The sequence below is a fragment of the Onychostoma macrolepis genome, chromosome 13, assembly GCF_012432095.1.
Source record: "Onychostoma macrolepis isolate SWU-2019 chromosome 13, ASM1243209v1, whole genome shotgun sequence".
In the NCBI taxonomy this organism is placed as follows: domain Eukaryota; kingdom Metazoa; phylum Chordata; class Actinopteri; order Cypriniformes; family Cyprinidae; genus Onychostoma; species Onychostoma macrolepis.
In genome coordinates this window covers 5,346,470-5,369,020 of record NC_081167.1, presented here as the reverse complement: position 1 = coordinate 5,369,020, position 22,551 = coordinate 5,346,470, and the positions used below count along the sequence as shown (strand labels likewise).

At 37.3% G+C, this 22,551-nt stretch overlaps 1 protein-coding gene across 5 annotated transcripts in view; it reads left to right on the top strand.

Moving 5' to 3' along the window:
• slc29a3 (solute carrier family 29 member 3) overlaps positions 1–22,102 on the top strand; it is a 28,092-nt gene extending 5,990 nt beyond the window's left edge. Inside the window, exons 1-7 of one of the 5 annotated variants that reach the window (XM_058796786.1) lie at positions 7,555–7,689; positions 7,793–7,867; positions 8,270–8,680; positions 11,926–12,008; positions 14,716–14,942; positions 15,086–15,248; positions 20,646–22,102. In XM_058796786.1, coding sequence (XP_058652769.1) covers positions 8,351–8,680; positions 11,926–12,008; positions 14,716–14,942; positions 15,086–15,248; positions 20,646–21,270 — 1,428 coding nt within the window. In that variant the 5' untranslated portion in view covers positions 7,555–7,689; positions 7,793–7,867; positions 8,270–8,350 and the 3' untranslated portion in view covers positions 21,271–22,102. Of the gene's footprint in view, positions 1–7,554; positions 7,690–7,745; positions 7,868–8,269; positions 8,681–11,925; positions 12,009–14,715; positions 14,943–15,085; positions 15,249–20,645 lie in introns of those variants that run through there. The other 4 variants (XM_058796782.1, XM_058796784.1, XM_058796785.1 and 1 more) reach the window with 4 other exon arrangements.
• Positions 22,103–22,551: the final 449 nt, after the last annotated feature.

Here is a 22,551-nt window from a genome sequence, read left to right as displayed (position 1 = left end):
TTTGAGACATGTGGGGACGACTGCCTGGCTCAGCGAGGTGTTGAAGATATCTGTTAGGACATCTGTCAGCTGTGCAGCACAGTCTTTCAGTACACGGCCAGGTATGTTGTCGGGACCCGCAGCCTTGCGTGGGTTGATCCTAGATAGGGACTTCCTTACGTCGGCTGGAGACAGACAGAGCGCCTGGTCGTTGGGAGGTGTGGGCAGTTTTTGTGCAAGTGTGTCATTCTGCATTTCAAACCGTGAGTAAAATTGGTTGAGTGTATCTGGGAGGGATGTGTTGTCATCACAGGCCTGTGGCGGGGGCTTGTAGTCTGTGATGGTCTGAATAGCTTGCCACAGGCTCCGTGTGTCTCTGCTGTCTGTGAAGTGATTGTTGATTTTTTTGAGCATATGACCGTTTTGCATTTTTGATGCTGCGGGACAGATTGGCTCTTGCTGTTTTGAAGGCTGCTTTATCTCCTGATCTGAATGCTTCATCTCTGGTCTTTAGCAGCCCACGAACCTCAGCTGTCATCCATGGCTTCTGGTTGGCGCGTGTGGTGATGGTCTTGGTGACTGTCACATCATCAGTGCACTTTTGGATGTAAGCAGTCACAGTTTCAGTGTACTCCTGCAGGTCTGTGTGGTTGTTGTAGGTGGCCGCCTCTTTGAACATGTTCCAGTCTGTGTCCTGGAAGCAGTCCTGCAGTGCTGAGGTGGCATTGTTTGGCCATACCTTGATCTGTTTGTGAACCGGTTTGGCCAGTTTCAGAAGTGGTCTGTATGCTGGGATTAGCATAACAGAGATGTGGTCTGAGTACCCGAGGTGGGGGCGGGTTCAGCTTTGTATGCGCTCTTAACTGTTGTGTAAACAAAGTCCAGTGTGTTATTTCCTTGTTGCAAAGTTCACATGTTGGTAGAACTTTGGCAAAACTGTCTTTAGGTTTGCGTGGTTGAAGTCACCGGCTATGATGAAAAAGCCGTCGGGGTTATTTGTTTGTTGTTCGCTGATGGCGCTGTACAGCTCATGACGCGTCCTTTGCGTTTGCGCACGGTGGGATGTATACCACGACAATAACAATGGCCGTGAACTCCGCGGCAGATAGAACGGTCGACACTTCACAAACATAAACTCCACCAGCGATGAACAGTGTTTTGTCACTACCCCAGCATTGTTACACCATTCTTTGTTGACGTACACACACAAGCCACCGCCGCGAGTCTTACCAGACAGTGATGAATCTCTGTCCGCGCGGTAGCAAGTTAGTCTGTGCAGCTGAATGGCGGAGTCCGGGATGTTGTCGTTCAGCCATGTTTCAGTGAAAACAAACACACAACAATCCCTTGTCTCATGCTGTGTAGATCGACTGAGTTGAATTAAGTCCAGTTTGTTTTCCAGAGAGCGAACGTTTGAGAGCATGAGTGTTGGAAGAGCCGGTCTTGTGGGGTTTTCCCTCAGCCTAGCTCGTATACCTCCGCGCTTACCGCGCTTCCGTCCTCTCTCACACCGCTTGCAACGCCGCCTTGTGCGGGTAGCGACAGTAGGCGAGGCCGCGGTCTCGAGGTCCGGCTTCAGCAGTAAACAGAGGCCTCGTAGCTTCTCAGTAGCTGCCGGCGAGAGTTGGTCTTTGTATGCGTTGCCGATATCCAAAAGTCTTTGGCGAACATATTTGAGTTTAGGAGTGATTTCCTTATGAACTAGCGGTAAATTTACACTATTTGGAGACGAACAGACGACATTAAAAGACAAAAAAGCACCGTCTTTGGGACCTGGAGCAGCCGCTGCGTCTGATCGCGCCGCCATCTTGGATCCTTCCAAGATGGCGGTAAATTACTGATTTACATTCAAATTTCCTTGTTTGTAAATTACAGTTTTATACTGTACATTTTACAGCTTGTTCTGTAAATGTGTTTACAGTTTTTCTGTATTTTTTACAGAATTATTCTGGCAAGCACAGCTGGCAAAATTATTTTGTAAAAACTACAGAATTTTTTTTACAGTGCATATTTTAATATGAACAACTATTATTAACAATATCTATGAAATTATAGGCTACTTTTTCTTATTGATGTCATGCTGAAGCTGTGTGATTTTCATAGTAGTGCACCCTTTAAGCTCACCTTAAAATAATATGAAATCTTAAAAAAATTACAGCACTGTAAAACGACAGACCAGCAATAAACTGTACATTTATAATATTAGGGCAAGTCGTGGCCTAATGGTTAGAGAGTCGCCCAAAGGTTTCGAGTTCGAGTCTCGGAGCCAGCAGGAATTGTAGGTGGGAGGAGTGAATATCCAGCGCTCTCTCTCCACCTTCAATACCACGACTGAGGTGAGACCCTTGAGCAAGGCACCGAACCCCCAACTGCTCCCGGGCGCCGCAGCATAAACGGCTGCCCACTGCTCTGATTTTAAGAATAAATAACAATAAAACATAATTTTATTATTGTCATTTTTTTTAATCATAGCTATAATTATTATAACACCTAAAATATGTTGCGTGTAAAAGTGCTTGTTTCAGCCACTTGAAGGGTGGGTAGATTGTGTGCACATGATCAGGATGGTACCACCTGTTTGCAGGACTATACATTATTTGTGACCCTGGATGACAAAACCAGTCTTAAGTGTCAACTTTTCAAAATTGAGATTTATACATTATCTGAAAGCTGAATAAATAATCTTTCCGTTGATGTATGGTTTGTTAGGATAGGACAATATTTGGCCGAGATACAACTATTTGAAATCTGGAGTCTGAAATCAAAATATTGAGAAAATCGCCTTTAAAGTTGTCCAAATGAAGTTCTTAGCAATGCATATTACTAATCAAAAATTAAGTTTTGATATATTTACAGTAAGAAATTTACAAAATATCTTCATGGAACATGATCTTTACTTAATATCCTAATGATTTTTGGCATAAAAGAAAAATCGATAATTTTGACAAGATATTTTTGGCTATTGTTACAAATATACCCCAGCGACTTAAGACTGGTTTTGTGCTCCAGGGTCACATTTGGATAATTAGTCAAAAACAACAACAGTTATGTCTGATTCTGTTGCGTAGAACTGAACAAAAATACATTGATATTTAATATTAATATATTTTCTGTTCAGTTTTCTTTCAGTACAAGTGTGGTTATTTTATTGGCTTCTGTTTTTCTAATTCTGTGTTATTAAAATTGAGTTAAATTAAAAAGTCTAACACAATTACTTTATATTATTTAATCAAATAAATAATTATTGCAAAGCATTTTCGGTTTTCGACCAAGCACATCCAGAATTCTCGGTTTCGGCCCAGAATTTTCATTTCGGTGCGTCCCTACCATTTACTGTAACTACATACAGAGCACTGTGTTTGCAACCACATGCTCCTTTAAAGGATTACACACACACCAGTATGCAGAGAGACATTTAAGAGGGTTTATTCTCCAAATAACTTTAAATTAATGTTGCTGAAAAATGTCTTAATAAATGTTATGTGTATGGACTAGAGGTCAACCGATAGTGGATTTTACCGATACCGATAGCTAGGTTGGACCACACTGGCCGATACCGATTAATCAGCCGATAGTTTTCAAAATGGATACTGAAAGAAAGCTAGTGCTTTACTATTAAAAAAAAAAAAAGCAGCAACAGTACTGAACCATACTTTGTAAATGAATAAAAATATTAATAGTATTTACTATACTGATCATTAAAGTTATTTCATAGTTTGCTTATGTTAAAAGAAGAAACTTTAAAATTTAAAAAATGTAGCCTATTAGTAGCTAATAGTGAATGTTGAAATGAAAACACTCTAACAAGGAACAATACTTCTACAGTTTTCATTAATGCTACGAATGGACTCTTATTGTTAAGTGTTACCATTTAATTTCAACAGTCATGCTTAAAGATGGCCATCTTTAAATATCTACACAAGGCCATAGCATTAAAATTACATACATATGGATATTGTATGTGTACTCACACACTTTATTTGCTTCTATTTTTTAACACTTGATAATTATCTAATCAAAAAAAAAAAAAAAAAGTTAGTCACACACCGGGCACAAGCGCAGCGCTGCGTCTAGGAGAACTAGACACACACACCAGACGCTTTGCGTTCAAATCAAGTGGCGGTCTAAAACAATTTATTTAATCACCAAACGGACATAAGTTTTCTTCAAGAATGAACAATGTGGCATAAATGAGTTTGAAGTTTGGTGTTTAAAAAAAAACAGAGCAAGCGGAAAGAGAACGCGCGATCTGTATTACAGCTCTCTATATGAAGCATACAGACTTTATTAGAGCCACAGAAAGACAAACGTTTTGCTGAAAAATGCACAATACATCATTTATAGCCTAGGGTGAAGTCATTATACATTCACAACAATTTGGGACAAATATAATGTAATTTAATAGAAAACTATGCGAATTGCGCGGCAGGATTTTCTGTCGGCTATATTCAAATGCGTGTCTGGAGTTTCCCGCTCTGTGCAGCGCGCAGTGTCACATGTCAAAATAAACAACACGTGCTGTCAGTGATTTCCGCCTCTAGAGGCCGCTCTCGTACTGTATAATGCCAGCGGACCCTTCTCAGCCACTCCAGCAATGGTTGCAAACCGGAAAACTATCGGCATGGATAGTTGTGGCAATCAACTATCGGTGCCGATTAATCAGCAAAACCGATGAATCGGTCGGCCTCTAGTATGGACTCTTGTTTTTGTTCCATGTTAGCTTCCTGCCCACTAATTTTTGCCTCTTACAAAAGCCACAAAGCCTTCTAAGAAGACAGTAAAGGCTTATGTCACGCCTGAGCTGTGGTTAGGCTGAAACTTGAAAGTTAAGTTACACAATGTTTAGGTTTTGTTTTTATTTTTTTACTACTATTATTTTAATTTATGTCTTAGTTTTAGGTTGTACTATGTTTACCTTTTTTAAAGTTATTTGAAATTGATTTTTATATATTTGTATTTGCATTTTGAATGTAATATGGCAATTAAATGCACTAAATGGGTTTAGTTTTCACAGTTATTAATATATGCAATTTCAGCAATAAAAATGTAAATTTTTCTAAAAAGGAAACAAATTACTTGTTCATTTTAAGAGACCTGTCTTAATGTCTCTTGTATATTTAGTATTGCTCTTTAATAAAGAAAAAGTACTTCTTATCCGATTACTCGATTAATCGATGGAATTTTCGGTAGAATACTTGATTACTAAAATATTCAATAGCTACAGCCCTATTATGGATGTAAAAGTACAAGCCAGTAATGCCTGTGATTGAATATGTTAGCATATCACACAATCTTATAAAGCTAGTCAGCTAACTGTTCTGTAGCATCTGCGCTGTGTTGCTAAAACTATCTTTTGGATCTAACTGTAACTATTTCCCACATCCAAGTTCCAAGTTATAATATGCAAAAGTCTAAACATTAATCTCATAATTTTACAATAAGTAGTGAATCTTACCCAAAATAAAGGCTTAAACATCTAAAATAAAACGCACATTTAAGGGACTCCTCTTTTGGTGAAAGTTTTTAGACCGCTTTCAATATGGCCACCAGACAGTGTGAACACATGGAGATTCATATCTCAGTGTGCAATGATCTGATTGACTTAAAATTATAGGAGGTATATAGTAACAAACACATCAATTGATTAAGACATCAAGTAGGATAATAAGTATTTTTTTTCTTTTTATTTAAAAAGAAATAAATTTAGGAGAAACAAAGCTGATTCTTAAAGGGAACATAACTGAGAACTCATGGAGCAACAATAACATTGTATTTTCTGGTGTCTATATTGCATATAAGTATTCTCTGGAGTTCCACATAATTACATGTGTATAGTAATCGTTTAGTATCATACTAATGGTATATATCATTAAGTCGGACACCATCAGTGTACCATGGTACTAGGGTTGTTCCGATTCCGATACTAGTATCGGAAATTCCACCGATACCACAAAAAAATCTGGCATCGGTATCGGCGAGTACTTGAATCCATGTACCGATCCAATACCATTCTTAAACAAGATCTATAGTTATGCCCGCTAGCTTTGCTTACCGCTGCAAATCGGAAATCAATTCTTCTTCGCTGCTCAGAATGCAAACACAGGAAGTTGTGCACAAGCAACCACTATTTAGAGCAGCAAAGAATAAATACAAACGTGGTAGCACATTGCCAGTAAATCACTCGCATATGCGACTAAATCTTCACCCTGGGCGACTAAATAGTGTATAATATTAGCCACTGGCTAATAAATGCTCAGATTATACTCGCCAGTGTGTGAGTTGGAGGCTATGTATAAGTTTAGCACAGATATATTGTCACTCGCTGAACACTCTGACCAAGCGCTTCATAATTTCGCTCTCCGTCAAGCGATCTGGGCTATTTTTCAGTTCATCTGAATGAATGCGCAGCGCACCTGTATTTGACGTACCGTAAGCTCTAGTGTGAGCTTGCTTTTTTTCCTCACATGCAAAGAGAGAGAGAGAGAGAGAGAGTCTTATGTAGCGCGTCAATTCTGCTTGGTATGTAAACGATATTCTTTGTTGTATTTTCCTGTCAGAATAACGGAGTTCCTTTGGAATTCTTCATCTTTTAAGAACTGCCGGGTTCTCCGGTAGTAGGCGGAGCTAATGCGCAAGCGACAATCTCATTGGCTGGCGCTCACCTATAATCGTCCCTGTTTTGATTTCAGCAAATCAGTTCAAGCGAACGCAGGCAACGTGATTAATATTCATGAATCCAGCAGCTCGTTAATCCTTAGTGAGTTTTATATTATTCTTAGTAGAATTCATAGTATGATTATTATCTTATCAGTATTATTGATAGTTTCCCCATTTTCAGAGAAACACTGAATGACCAAAAAGCACCACCACCAGTTCAGTTAAAATGACTGTATTCATGGTTACCAAGTTTTAATTCTAATTGCTAAAGTTATATCATTAAATATTACTTGGTTATCATAATACATTTATAATGCTTCACTGACTGATGTTAAGAGTGTACTTTTAGATATTTAAATAGATTTTAAAAATGGAATGCCATTTTCCAAACATTATATATTATATTTTTTTGTTTACTCGCCAGACTATCTATCTATCTATCTATCTATCTATCTATCTATGGTGAAGCACACCATAAAATAATTGTATCTATACAGATCTAGTGGTACATACAGCTGTATAACCAGATACACACCCAGGTATCGGATCAGTACTCAGTATCGGTCGATACCCTGAGCCTAGGTATCGGAATCGGTATCGGGAAGGAAAAAAGGGTATCGGAACATCTCTACATGGTACCACCACAGTGCTTATTTTTTGTTGGTCTACAAAGCATGGTGGTTGATGGGCAATATATATAATCCTATTTAAAAATTCAGAATTTAAATGAACACTTATTTTACACAATATTTATTTAACACTCACCAAAAAATAGAATATGTATGTATGTCCCTGGACCACAAAACCAGTCATAAGTGTAAAAGTTTTATACAAATAAGCTTTCCATTGATGTGTAGTTTGTTATGATTGGACAGTATTTGTCATGTGACTGTGTAGAGTACAGGAGCATGTGAGTGTGTTGTAATTAGTGTGAGCGATGCATGTAAGGCATCAGCAGTTATTCCAGCATTCTTTCAATGATGCTGCAGTCAGGAATAGGATAGAAATAGATTGTCACATGCTCTTTTCTACCGGTGTGAAATTCGACATACTGTGAGTAACACGGTGGAGGTGTTTTCTCACATATGCTCTCTCTCTGTCTCTTGCAGCGCTGTGAGTCCTGATTGTTTACTTCTTTCTTCTCTGAAAGCCACAGTGTCTCCAGGATGGCAGACAGATTTTAAGAGCAGACACGCGATAATCGCACATCAGCAGAGGGGCTGACATTCTAGTGAGTTTGAATACTGTTTTTTTCATGAGTTCTGTGTTTTACTGTAGTGATTTCTTGATCTTTAAAATTCGTTCCTCTTTATTAGTGGTGCTTGCCTAGGGAAGCAATGATACGTTAAATCATGTGACGTGAAGGTGAGACGTGCTGTTACTTTTTAAAACATTGTGTGCATAACTTACTGGACTAAACGGCAGACCAACATCAAAACATCTAGTCATTCTGAAATTCCTGAGGAAAAGTTTGTTATTAAAATGATTCGGTGTAATTATCTCCCAAATCATTAGGTATCCACCTCTGAATGCAAGATGACAGGACACCATTTGTTATTGCATTTTCCAACTTCTATTGTTATTATTGATAATTTCCTGTGTTGATTTTGATCTCTTTTTCTCTTTCTTCCAGCATTAGTTTCTCCTGGTCACCCTCACATACACAGTCCCCTGGATTCCTCCTTTTCCCTCCCTCCATCCCGTCTCTTTGAGAATGGATGGTCAGCAGTCTCTACAGGCCAGCGTGAACTCCTCTTACATTCCCACCACCATCTCCTCCATGTGTGACGAAGAGCATTCAGAGGGTGAGGCGTCTGGGGACGATGCTTCACCGTTGCTTTCCCGACAGCAGCCGGCAGGGCCCCTGGCGGCTCGTCACTGCCCGGAGGACTCCTACAATCTGGTGTACATCATCTTCTTTATGATGGGCATCGGCTCTCTGCTGCCCTGGAATGTGTTCATCACAGCCAAACAGTACTGGCTCTACAAGCTCAGTAACAACTCCAGCCCCACTGGTCAAGAGGAACCTCACAGTGAACTCAGTGTAAGTGTTTTAACAAATTAGAATGCTTTTATTTGTAATTTACTAGTGGTTGACCGATATATCACCAAAGCGGAGGCTTTTATTTTGACAACAATAAGAACATCAGTGCCTCAGAATCAGTTAATTTGCTGTCTCTGTTTAAAAGTTATATTGATTAAATTATTAGACAGAACTGTTAAAGAAAAGTAGACAGTGTACAAAAAAAAATATTATAGCATTTGCTTTTCTATTATTAGTAATAGAGAGGGAAATGCTACAATACTTTCTCATCTATTCTCAGGATTCAGCAAATACACATATGTGACCATGGACCACAAAACCAGTCTTAACTGTCAATTTTTCGAAACTGAGATTTATACATCACCTGAAAGCTGAATAAATAAGCTTTCCATTGATGTATGGTTTGTTAGGACAATATTTGGCCGAGATACAACTATTTAAAAAATCTGAAATCTGAGGGTGCAAAAAAATCTAAATATTGAGAAAATCTCCTTTAAAGTTCGTAGCAATGCATATTACTAATCAAAAATGAAGTTTTTATACATTTATGGTAAGAAATTTACAAAATATCTTCATGGAACATGATCTTTACTTAATATCCTAATGATTTTTGGCATAAAAGAAAAATTGATAATTTTGACCCATACAATGTATATTTGGTTATTGCTACAAATATACCCCAGCGACTTAAGACTGGTTTTGTGGTCCAGGGTCACATATATAGGCTATCATTTAAGCAAGTCTTTATCTAATAAACATATGAATATCTAATAAAATAAATCTAATAAATCAATACTTATTTTTAATTAAATCAATTAATCAATATCTTTTGACCACATATATTCACACATTCACATGATTTTATTTATTTATTAGCACTCTAAACAATATATATATATATATATATATATATATATATATATTAGTTCAATTTACGAAAAAGAAAAAAAACAACAACAACCTGACAGCTGTGGTTGCCAGATATTCACACTGAAAAATACGGTAACACTATTTTAGTTATTAAGGCATGGCATATTGGTGCCTGTATATTTTACAACTTATATTTGTATAGAATATTAATTTACCAATCTGCACGAATCTGCATCTGCTTTCTACTGTAAAAATGTACTGATAACCACAGTAATAATACAAGTGGTAAAACACAAATCAGAGTTCATCTTTGGCCTGTCCCGGGGACCCAAGACAAAGCACCATCAGGGTAACACACATGAAACTAAAGTAATGCAATAAACTAAATAACAGAAAATGCAACACAAAACACCCTACTGTACATTTCTGATAAGAAAACTTAGAAGAAACAAAGCTCAAATGAAAAACAATCGTATGTGATGTGTCACACAGTGCGTTAAATCATATGGTAATAGATAATTTTTACTTCCACACACTCTACATTTGACAATATTTTACAATATAATTGAATTGAATGTGATGTTAATCCATTTACAGATTATCACTGTGTATGGTAAGGTAACTTACAGTAAACAAGTTGAAAGGATTTTACTGTAGTAAGGTACAGTGCGACTTTGAAGAATAGTAAGTCGTACACAGTATATACATTGCGCAGTCATGTGCCAGCTGTTGCTAAAGTGTGTCCGATGACACACTGTGTGTTTGTCTCACTCTCAGGCACGAGTGTCACCTACTTGTTACCATGCTGAAGAGTTATTTAAAGCAGTCACAACATGTTTCTGCACTTTCTGCTCACCCCAGCATTCTCAAAGTCTTGTGATATTTGACAGAACTGACGTTCCTTTCATATGCAGAAGCACAGGCTCCTTTAGTGAGTTCTAGGGTCATTAAAGGTAAAAGTTAGTTATTGGGTAGAATCTGTCCTCTTCTGATAGTGACATTAGCGTGTGATTTATAGTTTTAGGCTGCTGTTTCTTTCCTTCTTGAATCTTGACATTCGGAATTGATCTGATTATGCCCACTGGCTGCACTTTCATGTTTGTTTCTAAATAGATTGAACCAGAAGGCTGAGGTGCATCCTGGGATACTGCTTTTATGTTTGTATTTCCCTCTTAGTTGCCAGGGTGGCAAAGGCAGACCACACACTATTTTAAACAGGAAGGAAAACCATCAGTTTTCATTGAATGGGTTCTATTATTGGAATCATTCACTTTTAAGTTAATTGTTTTTAGTTAAGTTGTCATAAACAGAAATCTGGTTATTTTTTAATAATAAGATTAACTCATTATAAGTTGTGAGTTCATGAGTATTGATTTAATAATCATTTTCTGTTTGTCACTCTCACTTCTGCTCAAGCTCTGGTTTTATCTGACAGGGCAGGAAACAGGGAAAGTGAAAGCGTATCATTTTATAAGACTTTTTTTTTTATAGATCGTCAAGAGCATATGAGCTCTGATCGCCTTTGTTTTTGAGCGTGTGGCATATTTTTGAAGGTGATCCATCACTCACTAATAGGAAAAGTTTATTGCTTTGCTTTAAGGTTAAATTTGATAAAATTATGAATTTTATGAAAGCATGTCCTTTTATCATTACATTCATGATAATTAAAGGGATAGTTCACCCAAAAATAAAAAGTATGTCATCATTTACTCAGCTGCAAGTTGTTCCAAACCTGTATGAGTTTCTTTCTGCTGTTGAACACACAAGACAATATTCTGAAGAATGTTGGTAACCAAACAGTTTCTGATCCCCTTTGACTTTCATAGTAGGACCTGCAACTGTGTGGTTACCAAACATTTTTCAAAATGCTGTTTGTGTTCAACAGAAGAAATTCATGTAGGTTGGGAGTAAATGATGACATAATTTTAATTTTTGGATGGACTATGATCTATTATTGAGTTTTTCTGGGTAGTTTTCTGTCATCATTTACTCCCATTCCCCATTCCCTCCTAGTTTTCCAAACCTGTATGACTTTGTTTGTATACTCTTGTATACTCTCGGCAAAAAAATCAAAATATTGAGAAAATGGCCTTTAAAGTTGTCCAAATGAAGTTCTTAGCAATGCATATTACTAATCAAAAATTAAGTTTTGATATATTTACGGTAAGAAATTTACAAAATATCTTCATGGAACATGATCTTTACTTAATATCCTAATGTTTTTTGGCATAAAAGAAAAATTGATCATTTTGACCCATACAATGTATTTTTGGCTATTGCTACAAATATACCCCAGCGACTTAAGACATATGTATGTATAATGTATAATGAGTGACTTGTGCTTTTTTTTTTTTTTTTTTTGGTATGGTGTGCAGGACTACTTTGAGAGTTACATCGCCATCGCTTCCACAATTCCCTCTGTGTTGTGTCTCATCCTCAACTACCTCCTAGTCAACAGGTAAAACAAAGCACGCATACAAACACACTTCACTTTCCATATTATCCACTCCGAACGTGTGAGTTATGATTTCAAATGCTGTTAAATCCACACTCTTAAAAATAAAGGTTTCGAAAGGGGGTTTTCGCAGGAAAGCCATAGAAGGACCATGTTGGGTTCCCCAAAGAATCTTTCAGTGAACAGATCAGTGAACAAATAATTTCAATAATCTGAAGAACCTTTTGTGGAATGGAAGGTTCCATGGATGTTAAAGGTTCTCCATTAACAAACCATTATCTATGACTTTTGCCTCAAACTCATAATTTGCTGCTAATTAATAGTTAGTAGGGCAGTTGTTAAGTTTAGGTATTAGGGATGTAGAATGTGGTCATGCAGAATATGTGCTTTATAAGTACTAATAAACAGCCAATATGTGACCCTGGACCACAAAACCAGTCTTAAGTCGCTGGGGTATATTTGTAGCAATAGCCAAAAATACATTGTATGGGTCAAAATTATCGATTTTTCTTTTATGCCAAAAATCATTAGGATATTAAGTAAAGATCATGTTCCATGAAGATACCTTACCTTAGATATCTTACCTTAAATTTATCAAAACTTAATTTTTGCTTAATGCTATGAACTCCCTGTGAACATCTTTTAAAGGTGATTTTCTCAATATTTAGATTTTTTTTTTTTACCCTCAGATTACAGATTTCCAAATATTGTCATATCCTAACAAACCATACATCAATGGAAAGCTTATTTAATCAGCTTTCATATGATGTGTAAATCTCAATTTTTAAAAATTGACCCTTATGACTGGTTTTGTGGTCCAGGGTAAGTATGTTAATAATAGGCATGCTAATAAGCAACTAGTTAATAGTGAGAATTGGTCCCTATACTAAAGTGCTTCTGAACCTTTATTTTTAAGAGCGCAGGATATAATTTTGTGTTTGAGATTCTACACTGGTTGAAAAGTAGCATTAGTTTGTCTTCCAATAAAAACCAAAAATGTTTTCTAACAGGCGCAAGAGCTTGCAACTCCTTGTGCAGCACAAACAAAGCATCTCTGGCTGAGCCTAAATTGAATCAGTTCACACACACAGAGTCCTGTTCAAGTGTACTGTGGTACCTTTGTAATTGTTGCCAATTCCTGTGCTCTCAGAGAATAAAAACTCACTGTGTCCATTTTCAAACATTACATGTTTGTCTCCAGACTTCCCTTTTTTCTGGTTTTGTTGTGAACATTGGAATCTAAAGAGTCAAGACAAGTTGAAAATAAGATGTCTGTGGCCAGCAGGTATGGGAAAAACATGCTGCTTGATGGACACACTGCTGTTTTGTGTGAAGACTAACTGAATTGGGATGAGTGATTGGATCATACAAACTGGATGTTCAATGTTCACCCTCTGCATTGATGTTAACCTGTAAACAAGGGTTAAATTAGCTTTAGAACATTCCTTTGCTCTCTGCAGACCACTACAGGAGCTTTAACAGCATGTCAACAAGCCTACTCTGAGAAAAAAAAAAAGATTGGCAAGTAGAGGTGCAGCCAATGATTAGTGATTAGTATCGGCCTCAAATTTCTTGATCAGTGCACAACAATTGGCAATATTGATATATCTAAACAGCAGGACCGAAGGTAATATGATGCCAATATATAGAATGGTTATAAATTAGTTGATGCAAATAATGTATAGTTGAACGATTAAGCTGGCCAATATATCTGTATCACTAGCATAAACCAAGGGAGAAATTTGTTTTTTCCTGGTAGACAATAGAACACACCAACTGTCTTTAAAGCCCCACATTTGCATTTAAGAAAACATGAGTGGCCAATTATTAAGAGCACTCTTAGAAACTAATATTTTTGCATCCATATTTGACCTCAAAGCATGCAAATTCCCACACTGCCCTTACAAACTGAAATAGGCTATTTTCTGTCCTGTTTTTGACCCCCCCCCCCCCCAATCAGAAGGCTCTGTTCGAATAGCTGTGACTGATTGTCGACTTGTGTGTTTGACAGCCTACATTCCTCATAGATTGAAGCTGCTGTGATTTAGGTTAAAAACGCATAAATACTCTGTATATATCTAACAATCTGTAATAACAGACAAAGCAAAAGTGACCACGTAATAAAAACAGTCACTCACACTTGTGTGGTGCAAAATCAGATCCAATATATTCGGCACAGCATCGTCTTTTAGTTTCAGTCTTTCTGAAAATCCTGCGTTGAATTGTGCCTTGTTTGTAAACAAATCCGCGGTAAAATGAAGTAAAAAAAACAAAGAAGTTTTTACTGACGCAGTCTAGCACTTCATTAAAAATAAAGTTTCTGCGTAGAACTGTGTTTACTGCTCTTGTCATTTACCTATTATGTGTGCAAATCGGTGGGCGGGGCTAAACAGGCAGTGATGTAGAAGCAGGCGTTGATCATCTTCTGCGGAGGCGGTGTTTACTGACACTATTACGTCATAAAGCAGCACATTCCACAAGCTGTCGTTTTGGCACATTGGCTTCAGTATAAGCTGATTTTAGACTAACAAGAAAGTTTTGAGTTCTGAAACTTACAGAATGTTTTTTTATAGCACAATGATGTTTTATATGTCAAAAGATCAACAGAATTTTGATTTCTCAGTTTGTGACCCCTTTAAAAGCATGCAACTGATTCGATCAGCTGTCCCGACTCAAACGTCTTTCACACTGGCCTCTGTATTTCTTTCAGGTTTTCCTCTCAGGTGCGGATAATGTTCTCTCTCCTGGTGATCTTGGTTGTGTTTGTGGTGACCACAGCACTGGTGAAAGTGGACATGTCTGGCTGTAGGATGCAGTTTTTCGGAGGAACGCTGGCCAGTGTGGCGCTAGTCAGCGGGGCATCCAACATCTTCTCTGGCAGTGTGTTCGGTATCAGTGGCCACTTTCCAATGAGGATATCTCAAGCAATCATATCAGGTACCACTACAACTCATCCTCTTGAGTTGACTTAAAGGAAATCAGTGCTATTCATCTCTAAATATATATATAAAATATTCCACATGCCAACAGCACAATATAAAGTGGAGCCTCAAGACTACGCTTGTGTCTTTTGTCTTCAGGTCAGGCCATGGGTGGCACTTTGAGTGCATTGGCATCAATAGTAGATCTGGCTGCCTCGAGTGACGTGACCGACAGTGCGCTGGTGTATTTCATTACAGCGGACGTCTTCACTCTTATCTGTATCATCATGTACCTGCTGCTGCCCAGACTGTCTTACTCAAGGTGAGCGAGTTTCCTTAACATGTAGCACAAACCCGTTAAAGGTATGACATTTCTATCATTGCATAGTATAACTACTCAACCCTTGATAGCCATTATGAATATTTCACTACAGTAAATATTTGACCCCACAAATACAAAAGGAGCCTTGTTTTCTTTCATTTATCTCATGAATATATACCATATAGAAACCTCACCACATGATATTCACAGAGCTCTTTGTTGAAAGACGAGCTGAAAGAGGAAGTGTGGTGCTGGTAGTGAATCCATGAGTTTCATTGGCAGTCTGGGGTCAAACCGCAGTTTCGTGACACAGTTGTGATGTAGACATCAGCAGTTGCTGATGTGCCAACATACTATTATTATATACTTGAGTTAGGATGTAAAATCCTGCATCCACCAAATTCAGCTCGATGTCTGCTGTCAGTCACAAAAGGAGAAGTGTAGCAGAATCTCATTTCCAATACAATGACATTGAAAGGAGACTCTTTTAAGCATCCAAAATGTAATAAAAGAGACATGGGTGAACAATTACAGTTCATATGACTTTGGTATTGTATTCCTAATTGTCTAAAACCATATGTGACCCTGGACCACAAAACCAGTCTTAAGTCGCTGGGGTATATTTGTAGCAATAGCCAAAAATACATTGTATGGGTCAAAATTATCGATTTTTCTTTTATGCCAAAAATCATTAGGATATTAAGTAAAGATCATGTTCCATGAAGATATTTAGTAAATTTCTGACCGTAAATGTATCAAAACTTTGCATTGCTAAGAACTTCATTTGGACAACTTTAAAGGCGTTTTTCTCAATATTTCGATTTTTTTTGCACCCTCAGATTCCAGATTTTCAAATAGTTGGCCAAATATTGTCCAATCCTAACAAACCATACATCAACGGAAAGCTTATTTATTCAGATTTCAGATGATGTATAAATCTCAATTTCGAAAAATCGACACTTTAGACTGGTTTTGTGGTCCAGGGTCACATGATAGAATTGTGTGTAGAACAGCTGTCAAATCTCATTCAGATTCAAATATTTACTGTCATTGTACAGAAAAGAGCATCTTGGACATTCTGTGAAATTATTCAACAGTGGAAAGCTTTAAGGTCTTAGAATAACATGAGGGTGAATATATGATGATGTAAATTATTGATGTAAATGCAGTACTCAGAGTTACCGTTAAGTGGCACTAGAGTGCTGCATTTACATGATGCGATGATATCTGGCACAAAACTTTTTATTACAAAGAAATTATTACTGAATCTTGAAATTATTACTTGATTAAATCACAAGAAATGATTTAAACAATAATGCAAGCGGAGCACTTATATTTTGTGTAAATGATTGCTTGTAAATCCTAACTTTCAAATACCTATCATTTGATTTTTATTCTATTCAGGAATGAAAAGAATACTGTGACATTCTGAATATATTATTTTGGTTTGTGGTTTGGTTACACTACCATTAAAAAGTTTGGTGACAGACGAACGGACAGACCGAGATGGTTTATGAGCAGAAAATCAGCATATTAGAATGATTTCTAAAGGATCATGTGACACTGAAGACTGGAGTAATGATGCTGAAAATTCAGCTTACTTATTACTTGGAGCTTACTGTATTTTTGATTAAATAAATTCAGCCTTGGTGAGCAAGAGGCTTCAATAACAAAAACAAACAAACAAAAAACCATAAGAACTCCAAACTTTTAAACAGTAGCATATATACATACATGCACACATACACACATATATAAACAAACACATGAATGTTTGTGGTCCATTCCCTTTACTGGAAGTTGGAAAAGAATAAAGCAAAAACTCTTTTCCACACACTTGAAAAAAAAGCCTTGACAGTGTTAACAGGTATGCATAACAGTCTTTTTTTCGTACTCACAGACATATTTAGATTAGATTCAACTTTATTGTCATTACACAAGTACAGGTACAGGGCAACGAAATGCAGTTTAGGTCTAACCAGAAGTGCAATAGCAGCAAGTGCAGGATATACAATGGTTGAATAAGTGCAGGACAAGGATATGTACTGAATATATGTATAAATATATATAGAAAGATGGTTATTACTATAAACAGTATTTACAGGTGAATATGTATAGTGAATAAATATACAGATGGCTATTACTATAAACAGAATTTACAGGTGATATGTACTATCAATATAATATATATACAGATGGCTATTACTATAAACAAGGTGTAAAAGTGCAGTGAAAGTGATTGCATATTACAATTAGACGTACGGTGCAAAATGCTAATGTAAACATTGATAATGTAAACAACAGTCGGCAGTGCAAATGAGCATAATCCAATTTAGGTATGGTAGTGCAAGATACAAAAGTAAACAGTTGTTACTGTAATAAAAATTTACATTCAGTAGTGCAAATAAGGCAGATGTGAGGTAGGAGAGAAGAGTTAACAATATATGAGGAAGTGGATCAACGGGGTTAGAGTTCAGTAAAGAGACAGCTCTGGGAAGAAACTGTTCTTTAATCTGCTGGTCCTGGTCCGGAGGCACCTGAAACGCCTGCCGGAGGGCAGGAGAGAAAACAGTCTGTGGGCTGGGTGAGAGGAGTCCTTAAGGATGCTGCGAGCTCGATGCAGACAGCGTTTCCTCTGGATGTGTTCGATGGCAGGTAGTGGAGTCCCTGTGATGCGCTGGGCAGTTTTCACCACCGCTGCAGTGCCTTGCGCTCCGCAACAGAGCAGCTCCCATACCATACTGTGACACAGTTGGTCAGGGTACTTTCTATTGCGCAGCGATAGAAGTTCACCAGGATAGCCGAGGAGAGCTGATTCTTCCTCAGTGTCCTCAGAAAGAAGAGGCGCTGGTGAGCCTTCTTGACCAGGCTGGAGGTGTTGGTTTTCCACAACATGTCCGCCGAGATGTGGATCCCCAGGAACTTGAAACTGGAGACACGCTCAACAGCCATTCCATTGATGTGGATGGTGTCGTGTGCCTCTTGACTCCTTCCTGAAGTCCACGATGAGCTCCTTCGTTTTGGTGGTGTTGAGGAGCAGGTTATTTTCAGTGCACCATGTGGCCAGGTGCTGGATCTCCTCCCTATAGGCAGTCTCATCGTTGTTACTGATGAGGCCAATCACCGTAGTGTCGTCTGCGAACTTGACGATGGAATTAGATCCATACACAGGCTTGCAGTCGGAGGTGAAGAGGGAGTAGAGAAACGGGCTTAGCACACAGCCCTGTGGTACACCAGTGTTAAGTGTGATGGATGTGGAGCAGGTGAATCCTGATCGAACATTCTGGGGTCTGTTGGTCAGGAACTCCAAAATCCAGTTGCACATTGAGGTATTGATGCCCAGGTCTCCAAGTTTGGCTATTAACTTGGTTGGGATGACAGTGTTGAATGCTGAGCTGAAGTCAACAAACAGCATACGTGCATAATTGTTCTTATTGTCCAGGTGAGTGAGCACAGAGTGCAGTGCCATGGAAACTGCATCCTCTGTGCTCCTATTGCTACGGTAGGCAAACTGGTGTGAGTCCAATGTGGATGGTAGAGAGTCTTTTAGGTGTTCCAGGACCAGCCGCTCAAAGCGCTTCATAACGATGGGTGTGAGTGCTACAGGGCGGTAGTCATTAGGGCACCTCGGACTAGAGTGTTTTGGCACAGGCACAATGGAAGTGCATTTAAAGCATGTTGGTACGGCTGCTTGGGCAAGAGACAGATTGCATCCTATATTGCATACCTATAGGATATTTAGCTGTTTATGGCTTGATGTGTTTTGATACAACTGTGAAGCAAAGACCTGTTCTGTCTTTGTAGAGGGTTCCCTGCCGAGGGATGTGAATGTTAGCTTTTGTTTCGTTAATGCACCTCTTCTCTTTGTGTCCGGAGACTCTGCTGTGAGGGTAGGAGTGTCTCTAACTCATTGAGTCAACCACAAAAAAGTTTTTTTTTAATTTATTTATTTTTTTTATTTATTGTATGAGTGTACACATAATCACTATTTTTGCAAAAATTGTTTAAAACATATTTTTACATGGATTTATTATTTTTAAATATTGAATTTAGTGACTTTTTTACACCATTTGACAATCTGAATTAATACAATTTCCATTCCATAATAGGTCAAGTATATACCAAATTACCAATATCAGTATTATATCAGATATTTAATCAGTATAATTCTTAAATGATTTCTGATCCTGACGCACGAGACCATGAGAGTCTACAGGGGTCTTTTGTTTAATACAAGTTTAGGTACATCACACTGACTTTTTAAACAAAACACAAATGACGAAATGATAAAAGATTTGACTTTTGTTAACAAATTTCGTCCTAAATGATAAATAAATAAAATTAAATGAAAAATAAATTAAATTATCATCATCATCATTATCAGTGAAACCACTGATTTTAGTTTCTGGACACAACCTAAACATATGTGACCCTGGACCACAAAACCAGTCTAAAGTGTCAATTTTTCGATTTATAAATAGATGTATAAATCATCTGAAAGCTGAATAAATAATCTTTCCATTGATGTATGGTTTGTTAGGATAGGACAGTATTTGGCTGAGATACAACTATTTGAAAATCTGGAATCTGAGGGTGCAAAAAAATCTAAATATTGAGAAAATCACCTTTAAAGTTGTCCAAATGAAGTTCTTAGCAATGCATGTTACTGATCAGAAATGAAGTTTTGATATATTTATGGTAAGAAATTTACTAAATATCTTCATCGAACATGATCTTTACTTAATATCCTAATGATTTTTGGCATAAAAGAAAAATCGATAATTTTGACCCATACAATGTATTTTTGGCTATTGCTACAAATATACCCCAGCGACTTTTGTGGTCCAGGGTCACATATTTGTCTTTGAGCCCCACATTATAATTCAGAAATGGAAAACAAGTTTTTACAAAGTTCTTATTATTTAATAGAAATTAATAGTGTTTTATAGAAATAATAATAAGATTTGGAAAAATAATTTCAGCCTAAATGGTAAATAAGTATTAATAAATAAATTATAATAATCAGTGAAACCATATATTTCAGTTTCCTGATAGCTATACCTCCCAAACATTTTAGACTTTAAGCTCCATAACATAATTTTAACATTTCAGAAGCAGAAAACTAGTTTTTACAATATTCATATTATTTTGTAGAAATAATAACAAAAGATTTAATAAACTATGGTTGGCAAACAAACAAACAGATAATCAGTGAGACTATTTATTTCAGCTTCCAGACAGTTACACAACCTGAACATTTTTGACTTAAAGCCCCACAACAAAATTTTAATTCAGGAACGGTAAATATATTCATCACAGTGAATGTCTCTAGGAATTGTATTTTGTGACATTCCTGATCATAATACCAGGCTGTCTGTCTGTCTAACTCTCTTTCAGATACTACATGGAAGTAGCTGCTGTACCCTGTAGTGAGGATAACAGCCACAGCAGCCGCTCGGACTCGTCATCTGGATCCGTGCCGCCCCTCAAACCCATCCTGAAGAAGACCTGGGTTCTGGGCAGCTGCGTCTTCTACGTTTTCTTCATCTCCATCATGATTTTCCCTGCTCTTTCCTCGGGAATCCAGTCCATGAATAAAGACTCTGGAAACCCTTGGGCTACCACATACTTCGTGCCTCTGACTAGTTTTCTACTGTACAACGTTGCAGACTTCTGCGGACGCCAGGTCACGGCCTGGTTGCAGGCGCCGGGTCCCACCAGCCGCATGCTGCCATTGCTGGTCGTCTCCAGAACCGCCTTGGTTCCTCTCTTCATGTTCTGCAACTATCAGCCCCGGTACCACCTGCACAATGTGTTCTTTGCACATGACCTCTTCCCCGTGGTCTTCGTCTGTCTGCTGGGGATTTCTAACGGGTACCTGGGCACACTGCCCATGATCTACGGGCCCAAAGTGGTGCCGCGGGAGCTGGCTGAGCCTGCGGGGGTCGTCATGTCCTTCTTCCTCACGCTGGGGCTTGCTGTGGGTTCAGCCTTCTCCGTGGCGCTCGTTCACTCTATCTGAGTGTAAATGACTGGCTGCCTTTCAGACCTCTGCAGTATTGCCACAAGACTGATTGTTTACACTACAGCACTCAAGACGACTTTTGCCAATTTTTTTAAAAACCACAGATGCAAATTTCTCACCTTTAGGTGACAACTCACCTTTTTGAGATCAAAATAGGTCACCTATGAGATTTGCTTAGATCCAATGAGAAAGTGTTTTTATGAGGGGGGGGTCTTACAAGGGTACTTGTGATCTTACAAGGGTAAATAAAGAACAAGTTGTTTCAATAAGTTTTACTTATTATCTTTACTCTTTAATTCAAAATCTATGTCTAAAAAGGGTAATATTTTATGTATTTGAGGTCTGAGATGCAGGAACGGTGAAGAGAGAGAAGACAAACATTTTGCACTTTAGGTCAGCATTGCTGTCTAATCAGCCAATATTGTCTTAAATAGCCTGCATCTTTTATAACATGGGATTTTGACCAAATGTATTCAGTTTTGATTTTTTTTCCTTTTTTTTTTTTTTTTTTTGTGAAAGATTTTAAGTTTTGGACATATAAGGTAATAAAAAATATTTAATAAATACCTTAAAGTAACTACAAATGAGCATGTAAAGAAAATATCTTTTAAAATAAATTCTGTGTGGAGCATGCCCCTGAAAAACAATTCTTTCTTATTTTTTGTTACAGTCTTTATGCATTTTAATGGTCCCAATTTGTCTTTATTTTTATTTTTTTTTATCTAAATGTGTTTTTTATGCTTTTCTAATTTCTTTTACAGTCAATTTCAAGTTGAATTATATTATTTTTATTTTTCAGAAAATATGCAATCATGTTTGTCAATTTTGACCTTTATAATAAAACGTTTTTATAAAAAGAAGCATTGTATGTTATTTTCCTGCAATAATACACAGGCACAAACTTGTTTTTCAGTGCTTTAAGGGTTTTAGTCATGTTTACAATGTGTTATTTATCGTGAAAAGACATTTTAAAATTAAATGCAAAAAATATAGCTTATGTTTAAATAGCCTACTTGAAATTAATTTTAAGTTCAAAATAACTGAAACAAGTAGTGATGCACCATGTACTTCTGCAATGTCTACTATCTTTAAGTAAACATTTCAAAATATGTCATTTTAAGAAATGCTACACTTGAGAAAGACTGGTGATTATTACATTCTTGTTTTCAGTTAAAAGAACCATGAACATTTTTATTCCTTTGTGATTTAAGGGTTAATTAAATATGAAGTCAATTAAAATCATACAGTAACCTCAAATTTCACACTCCTGACTTATTA